This window comes from Malania oleifera, chromosome 1, assembly GCF_029873635.1.
Source record: "Malania oleifera isolate guangnan ecotype guangnan chromosome 1, ASM2987363v1, whole genome shotgun sequence".
Classification (NCBI taxonomy): domain Eukaryota; kingdom Viridiplantae; phylum Streptophyta; class Magnoliopsida; order Santalales; family Ximeniaceae; genus Malania; species Malania oleifera.
Window position 1 is genome coordinate 148,528,634 of NC_080417.1, and position 9,396 is coordinate 148,538,029.

Genomic DNA, 9,396 nt, shown 5'->3' on the forward strand with positions numbered 1-9,396 from the left:
ATGTATTGGTTACCGAGGACACTTATGAGCTAGATGTGAAATGAAAATGAAATGGAATGGAAATAGAAATGAAAATGGTAATGAGAATGAAAACGAGAAATAGAGTAGCGTGAGTTAATAATATAAATAATGAAAGCGAAGTAAAACACTCCGCCTGAGAGCTTACTGAGTAAGATTAGTGCCTTAATAAGTATCAGTAGTAGTAGAACCAGAGTTCGAGTAAGATTACAAACGATATCAGAGCATAGGGGAGCTACATGTATAGGCGTGTGATCTCCCCTATTCTTGGGAACTTCACTGATAAACATGGGTTGCGTGTGAATGGATTTGGAAATGGAATAAAAAGCTTATGAAACTTGTGTTTTATATTTATATGATTATGAGTAGAAATGGTACATTTTCTCAGAAGTTATTATCACTGAAATGATTATATGTTACGATATAATGAAACTCATACTGCTACACAATGTAGATAATTTATTTTGTCTTACTGAGATGTTTCTCACCCAATCATTTAAATATTTCAGGAAACTGAGATAGACCAGGTGATAGAACTTTGAGATAGATAGGAACTGTTAACCTGCGTAGACAAGGTGAGTGTTCTGAGTTAGGGATGGAGGATTCCCCTAGAGCATTTTGTGTTTCTTCTTGAGAATGTGTCAGACATGTATATATGGATGAATTAGTACTCTGGTATGTGTATTTGCGGTGTTGTGTATATATTGATTTCCGCTGTTAGGTTTGTGAATATGATAATGATTATGTACCTAGTACCCTTTTCGGGTTGGGTTATGCTTGTGTGGTATGAGAGACGTGGCCAATTGGTGAGTAATATGTTTTATTTATATTGAAAAAAAAAATGATATGAAAATCAGGGCGTCACAAAAGTTGCTAGGGTTGCGGCAATAGGGAGTGCGTGAGATGCTAAATAAAAATTAGGGAGGATCGTTTAGGCTCTGATACCATGAAAATGTTTGAAAACCCCCACACTTGTAAAGTGGTGAGCATTGTTTATGTATATTGAAGCAAGGATGGTATGTAATAACTACATACCAATTACATAGTAATTTAAGAATAAAATAATTGGAAAGTATATATAGAATATGCTCCTAAAATTAAGGTAGATGATCCTCAACGTCAACGGTATAAATTATTAGTAACGTGTTAATTTATCTATTCTAAATAGTATTTTTTAGGAGATATCATATTAGTTAAAATTCAAGACTAATAGTATTTTGAATCTGAATCCTCAATTGACTAATAAATAAATATACTCATTTGCAAAGGCACAACACGCAAGTACTTAATTTATCAAAATAATAATAATATTGCAAATTAAAATTGCAATTTTTAGAGTTAAACTTAAAACTCACCTTATCCTATCTTCTTAATTAATTATTTGCAAACATTATGAATAAATGAACTTGAATATTTGCATTATATATTCTTTTTGTGATTTTCGTATACTTAACACAACATTAATTGCTGTAAAACACAAACTTAAGTTCACCAAACATTAATTTTGTCTTTCTGTATATAATTTTAAACAAAATTATATTATGATCTTAAATAAAATTTGTTCAAATTCATCTAAATTCAAATTAAAAGATTTAAAATTCGTACTTCCAAACGTAATGTCAGAGTCATTTAAGATGTTTAAAATGAGCTTAAACCCAAAATTTTTGACCGGAGATGTACTATTTCAACTTATTATTATAAAGAAAAAATACAAATTAAGAGTGAGACAAAAGTTTTTAAATGGTATAATGGGTGAGTTGCAATTTGAATTTTGTTGTATTAATATAATGTTTGGGTAGGATGGTGCTCTTGAGAGGTGTTTGTCACCTGAAGAATTTAAACGCAATTATCAAATAGATCTGAGAACCCAATGAGCTTAATGGGACAGCTATTTCCACCTGTGCCAAACATCACTGACAATTACAAATCCAGTGTAAAATGAGTTTTATGGATTAACCAAAAGGGAAAGGACAAATTTATTTACGGACAGCAGGATTAGGGATAGACATCAACCGAGGAGGACATTTATGAAATTATATTTTCTTATAATTACATGAATGAAACCAATCATGACCACTCGTTCATTTGTTAAGAGAGGAATTCCAGAGCATGCCTAATTGTGTAAAATAATTTTTTTTCTTTTTATTAAATTATAAAATATCATATAAAATTTAAAAATATATATTTTTTATGTTTTACAAATTGTCATAGATATTAAAAATGGGAAAAAAATAAGAACTTTTTTCTAATTTATCAAAAATAAAAAACAAGATTTATTTTTAGTTCTTTAATTTAAGTTTGGGTGGAATTTTATGTTATATTTTATTTAAATGTATATATTTAAAGCTTTAATTTTATTCTTTCAAATATTGTCATAGTAATTTTGTCGCCAAATTTTTTTTTTTCCCCTTTGTTGGGTGAGAGAGCAAAAAGATTTCCTTACTGTTTATTTATTTACTTAGAGATATGGAGGCAGAGCAGCTGTTGGGAGTGAGGGAGGGAGGCAGAGAGATAGTTGCGATTCCAAGAAATAGTAGCTTCTCCGGTGGTCTATTGTCTTGTCGTCTTCCCTCTGCTACAAATTCCGACACGCAGAAATTTCTGCGGAGCCATTGGACCTGGATTTTCGATCTGTCTATGCATTGTGTCGGCGATTTGAGGTGAACTTGGAGATGGGTGTTGCTTGAATTTCTCTGTGAAAAAAAGAAGAAGAGCATTATGTCTTGGAAGAGCAGAGGAGCAGAGCCTTCTGCTTCCAAGAGTGTCGTGTCTCGTAAGCTGACTATTCTGCTTTGCGTCGGATGCTTTTGCGCCGGGATGCTCTTCACCGACAGGTAAATTTTAATTCTTCAGTTGCAGCTCTCGATATTTTCTTCGCTTGAGCTTTTATGTGCAGTTGGATGAACTGGGTTTCCATTACTTTTCTTAATTTATGGGTCGAATTTCTGCAAGATTTGATGTTCAAGAGTATTCAGAAAATGGGTTTAGGTTGCTATTGGGGATTAAGTGTTGGATCATTTGTTTTGTAGTAGTTTTAAATTTTTGTGTAGAATTTGGTGTGTGGGCAGTTTTAATTTGAAATTGTAACTCTATGGACGAGGATTGCTTCTGGACGCTGCAATTTCAAACTTTGGAACTTTATTTCAATGTTGTTTGTTGCTTGTACTGTACATATCAATTTCTTTATGCTTCCATATACGAATTGAACTTCAAAACCCTTATCCTATGTTTGAGTGAGCCCTTGGATTTGGATTTTTGTAGATTTGGAGAAGATTTAACAATATTGTATTGAATTTTTGTTTAAATCCACCCAAATCCAAATCCAAGGCCCAAGATCCATGCTTCCAAATGCAGCTTTAGGAACTTTTTTAGCTATTCAGATTGTTATGGTGCTTGACAATGCTGGTAAGCATAGATTTCTTTTTCTACAAGAATGTCATATTAATCAGAATATTCTGGGATCAGAATGTGGACGGTACCTGAAGCTAAAGATTTATCAAAGACAACAAAAATTGAAGATGATCAGCTTAAGTTAGTTTCTGAGAGTTGTGATCCAAAACTTGTGAGTATATCTATCCAGATTATTTAAAAATTTTGTTCATACATCCAACAGGAAAATATTACATACTGATGTTAAGTATTTATTATTTTATTTTATTTTTTTATTTTAATGTTTGGCTTGGCAATTTGTTGGGTTTTTAACTTGTTTTGGGTCTTTATTTTTTATTTTTTATTTTTTATTTTTGGGTACAATGGACCATTTTGTTTTTGTAAGAAGGATTCAAAGGCTAGAACTAAGGAAATCATAAGTGAAGTTTCGAAGACTCATCTTGCTATACAGTAAGTTATTGTTATTCCTAATTACATCTCAAATTTTAACTTAAGTTTCCAAGATTTTTAAATGATGAGTTTATGGGATGTGTAGTACTCTGGATAAAACTATTTCAAATTTGGAGATGGAATTAGCAGCTGCAAGATCTGCTCAGGATTCTATGCTGAATGGTTCTCCAATATCTGAAGATGTGAAAATTACTGAACCCAGTGGGAAAAGAAAATATCTAATGGTTATAGGCATTAATACTGCTTTTAGCAGCCGTAAACGGAGAGACTCAGTTCGTGCTACTTGGATGCCCCAAGGTTCATAAATTACCTGCTCGTTTTCCTTAAGATGTTTGCTTGAAATTGGGTTATATCATTCTTTCATGTGTAGGTGATAAAAGAAGGAGGCTTGAGGAAGAGAAGGGCATAGTAATGCGCTTTGTAATAGGACACAGGTGGGCAATATATCAGTCTCCTTTGTTAAATCTCTTCCTTTTTTGTCATACTATTTTTCCTCCAAGGCTCCGCTTGGTAGAAAATATTAGAGAAAGGATAAGAAAATATAAAGGAACCCAACTTTTCATGCTTGGTCGTCAAGGAAAGTGAGAAGAAAGATAAAATATATAGCAAATAAATGAACACAATTTTGATTTTACACATTATTAACATTTGAGTTTTCTTTATTTTTAATCATACTATAACAAATTTTTATTTTTAATAGTATTTGATCTATAGAAAATACAATAGAAAATGAATTTCCTTCTTATTTTAATTTCCTTTCCTCAAATAAAATCTTTGATTCAAATGGAGCCTAAGGATTTTATGAATTATTGGTTTTTTCCTAAAGACGATTATGGGACTCAGCTATTTTTCGTTGCACAATGCGGATTACAAGTTTTCTGGGGAATACTTAATCATTTAATCATAAATTGGTCAAGTTAAGGATTCGTGGACAGAGAAAAATAATACCAACAACTAACCAAATATTGAATATTGATGAAAAGCTCTGGTATCCCATATAGTACCTCATTAAGGGAACTCTTGGAAGTACAATAGAAATCAAATAAACATTAAGAAGCTCAGTTTCATTAGAACTGATGTAGATTGTTTTGATGTCATGAATACTGAAATCGTGTTACTTTGCTGGCTTCTCTTCAATTGTGGGTGCTACATGGTCCTGCACAAGTTAAAAGTTCAATTACTATAGGCTGATAAATCTCAACTATGAATGTACCAGTCAATTGAGCTGCACCAAGAAAGAACCACATGTAAATACTGCAGTCCTGTAAAAAATCTGTGAGCTGCCACTTGGATGCACATTAATATCATATTTGCCTCAAACTAATGTGATGTTGCATTTGTACCTATTTGACATGCATGAGTGTTGGATAGTATGTTGCATTTCTTTAGCTGAACGCTCAGAAACCAGAGTTGGTCTAGGATCTCCACATTTTTGTACATGGGAAACTCTTATGTACTCCTTATTTTTTGTGTGTTCTGGATTGATGCCAGCAATTATAAGTATAGCGTGACAGCGAGCAATGATAGGTGTTTGCACCTTTGTTCTGTACTTTAGATAGGCCTTTCCTATATTTTGCAGCCAAAAAAAAGCATAATAAGTAACATGATAAAGCCAATTCAGTTTTTTAAGAAGTACCAATTTCTTGGCCGCTATATTTGGTATCTTGAAATCCTTTTTCCATGTCAGGTATGCTAACAAGTCTGCATGTTGAACTTATTTCATGCATGATATTTGTCATAGCTCAGTCATTTGGTGTATACAGGTGCTTATGGGGGTGAGCTGCATGCACCTCCACACATATACTAACTAATCTAGTTTTAAAAAGGGTAGCTAGCATTTCTGCTAGTCTTGTTTCTAAATAAATTTCATTTTTATTCCCTTTGAGTGGGTATCAGTGACATGCTCACAAGGTACATTTTCATTGCCTCTGCTAAACTTGTAAACAGTCCTTGCGACCTACAAGTGTTGACTATTTTTGGTGATAGATAACCATTTGCTTATTTGATGGCCTGCTTTTCCAGTGCTACATCCGGTGGAATTTTAGATAGAGCAGTTGAAGCAGAGGATAAAAAGCATGGCGACTTTTTGAGGCTGGTAGTGTTTTTTCTCTTTGTTTCACTTCTATTTTTTTTAAAGCTTCTATTTGTCAAAAACATATTCACACACTGATAATAGGAATGCCTGTAAAAGAGCCGACTCATACTCTCCCATTTGCAAATGCCTTGAGAGCAGGAACATATTGAGGGATACCTTGAATTATCAACCAAGACAAAGGTATTCTTTTCCACTGCAGTCGCTTTATGGGATGCGGATTTCTATGTTAAAGTAGATGATGACGTCCATGTAAATATAGGTAAGGATGCAATAATGATCTCCCCTGCAGTTGATGTACATGAATTTGTCAGATTTTTTTCAAGTTTGGATATTCCTTTTCTTACTAGACATAATAGTACTGTGGGAGACTATCGATATCCAAACTACGAAACCAAAAATTCAATTATATGCTTTTGTTGTGAAATGCCACTTGTAGATGTAATATATGACTTTTTAAGTCAAATAAATATGTGGGGACAGAATACTGGCTTTTTAAGTGCCTCATTTCAAAGAGACACTTATGTCAATTTGCTCGAGTAAACTTTGATAACGCTTTTGCTTGGTTTAGAAAATTGCTTATCTGAAAATTATTGAGATAGTAATGAAAAATCATAATTTTGTTGAGGTGCAGGTAATATTTATTGTTGGTATGGGCATTAAACTGTCTTTATGAGCAAACTGATAGTGTTATTCTTCAATCCTTTCTTACATTGAATTCATTTTTTTTATCCCTGCAGCGACACTGGGAGCAACTCTAGCTAGGTACCGGCCAAAGCCTATGATGTATATTGGATGCATGAAATCTGGTCCTGTCCTTTCTCAAAAGTATGCGAGCTTTCTTGAATTCATTGACTGCACAAAAACTCAAGAAATTCTTATATATTTTGTCTTTCTAATCTGTTCTTCCTTGGACAGGGGAGTGAGGTACCATGAACCAGAATATTGGAAATTTGGTGAAGAAGGAAATAGGTATTTCCGTCATGCTACAGGACAGCTATATGCTATTTCAAAAGATTTGGCTACCTATATATCAATTAACCAGTAAGTACCTCAATGCAGTAGGATTATTGTTGCTGCCCATTGTACTGAAAAATCATGTTGCTAAACTTGCAACCATTGGAATGGTGACTATCTAGGCATGTGCTGCACAAGTATGCTAATGAGGATGTTTCATTGGGATCTTGGTTTATTGGATTGGATGTAGAGCATATTGATGACCGGAGACTCTGCTGTGGTACCCCACCTGGTAATGCCATAAACTTTATTTTGGTGTCATAATTTTTTATACTTGGATTTCTATGACACTGGGAAACACAAACAGAGATTCAGTGGGAAGTTAGCTTTGTTCTAAAATCAGCTCAGAGAAAAGCTTCAACAATCAGCTTTCATCCTCAAGGTGTTTTAGGCTCAAAATCAATTTCCAACTCCGGAAATGTGATTTATGAGCTGTGAAGACTAATTTAAGAGCAATTTTGCACCATTATATCTATTTCATTAAAGTTGTCCTTAACCATCATTTAACTTCCTCACCTCGCGGATTGAAACATATTGTTGGTGGATGACCGCTTACTACTAATGTAAGACATGTGAATTAGCTGCTGATCTGCCTTATTGGCCAATTTTTTATCACGTATGTCAAAAGGCCAAAAGCCGATGATGTCAACCCAATTGGCTTTGACCTTTTATTGCCATCGAAGTCTAGTACCTGGCTAGGTACTTTTATGCAACTTCTGTTCCAAGACCTTCCCTGGAGATTGCTTGTCCAACTGATAGTCTTGGATTGATTTTGTTCTTGACAAACTAAGCCTGTGAATTCCCATATCAAGCTGCGTTATTCTGTCAAAACCTTGTTTCTGTAAAAATGCATAAAATTTATAAATGGAAACTCAAAAGAAGAATATGAATAAGAAGAATAAAGAACTGTTTAATTATAGGGTATTTTCTAGCAAGACAACTGTGCAACTAAAAGCTTTGTGCTGCTAATTGTTACCACAGATTGTGAGTGGAAGGCTCAGGCTGGCAACGCCTGTGTTGCTTCGTTTGATTGGAGCTGCAGCGGGATTTGCAAGTCTGCTGATAGGATGAAGGAGGTTCACCACCGGTGCGGTGAAGGTGAGAAAACTCTCTGGAGTGCAGCTTTCTAAGAAACAGCCCTTCATCCAACCTCGAGGATGAATTGAGCAAGCACGAACAAGTTTATTTTTTATATGTGGATATAAAGAAATGTAATATCAAATTGTAGAGAGGGAGAGAGCTTTTCTCTATTAAGGCTCTGCTCCATTTTAGCAGAGGAGAAACACCCCCCTTGTAATCTAAAAGAGAATACGGTAGCAGGGGATTGTAATAAACCATTCTTTATATGCTTGGGGCCATACTGTAATGCAATTTAGCCACGGCTAGTGAACCCCATAAGTGCCAATAATTGGATTGGCATTTGCGGCACTTTGCTTCATGAATTAGTGCTCTGGCTGATGGGTTTTGCCCACCTTTCTATGACTGCAGTAGATGAGTGATGAGGAAGGTGTCTCTCTTCATAATCTCATTTCTTCAGGCTCAAGTTTGCTTTTTTCTTGGTGGGTGAAGCTGAGGTTTCTTTTCACAAATTTAGGTTGCTTGTTTGGTGAACTCTTGACCCCCTTTGTCTCACCACAATGAAAGAAAAACTTTAGCGCCTGAGCTTACTCATGAGTCATGATTCATATGGTACCAAATTTTGGCCATTATGTGAGGAGGACACAAGCTATGTCCATTAGTCCCTTACAATCAAAGTCAAATTACCACAATAAAGACTAAGGAGCATCAAAAATACAAAGTCAATGTTTGAGGGTCATATATGCTAACAAATCAGAGTCTATTGATTAAAAAGAGAGGATATATGGCAACAAAACAGATCTTATTTCAAATCATGAGATTTATAATTATTACTTATATTATGTAATCGTCTATAAATACCCTAACTTGTATCCTCTCTAACGTATGTAGTGTTCACGGCTCAGTTATTTGAATAAAATATCATTGTTCTTACTGTTTCATTGTTCATGAAACTATAGCCTTGTTGTCAAATCAAATGGTTGGTTGGGTGAGAAATATGTAACAAGGTTAATTTCAATTTTCAAGGCAATATGTTGGACTCAATCTAGTTTGTGAGATGTGACTTTGTTTAAAGGTTTTAGCGATTGGGGGTGGTATATATTTATGATCTATGTTTAAAATGAGACTCTAGTTTCTTAAATTTTGATGTTTTTATCAATTATGATAATGTTGTTGTTGTGAAATTATACACTAAAGTTACGTACACACATAGAAAATATGAAAAAATAAAGAAAATCAAAAGCGAGAACAACAAACTTACGTGGTTTAGTAATGTGTGTACAATCACAAAACTCCTATGCAATTTTCACTATCAAATAAAAACTATCTTAGAATTTTAATTCTTGCCTATA

At 34.1% G+C, this 9,396-nt stretch overlaps 1 protein-coding gene across 4 annotated transcripts; it reads left to right on the forward strand.

Moving 5' to 3' along the window:
- The first annotated feature begins 2,450 nt into the window (after positions 1–2,450).
- On the forward strand, positions 2,451–8,405 carry LOC131158184 (probable beta-1,3-galactosyltransferase 2). 4 transcript variants are annotated; one of them, XM_058112881.1, is made up of 11 exons: positions 2,451–2,852; positions 3,484–3,580; positions 3,794–3,858; positions 3,944–4,155; positions 4,229–4,292; positions 5,881–5,953; positions 6,092–6,212; positions 6,691–6,778; positions 6,869–6,994; positions 7,090–7,199; positions 7,949–8,405. In XM_058112881.1, the coding sequence occupies exons 1-11, from the start codon at positions 2,737–2,739 to the stop codon at positions 8,095–8,097; spliced, it is 1,221 nt and encodes a 406-aa protein (XP_057968864.1). In that variant the 5' UTR covers positions 2,451–2,736; the 3' UTR covers positions 8,098–8,405. The 4 variants fall into 4 exon arrangements, with proteins under 4 accessions (XP_057968864.1, XP_057968872.1, XP_057968845.1 ...); XM_058112889.1 differs by having other exon boundaries at positions 3,797–3,858; XM_058112862.1 differs by having other exon boundaries at positions 6,691–6,994.
- The last annotated feature ends 991 nt before the right edge of the window (positions 8,406–9,396 follow it).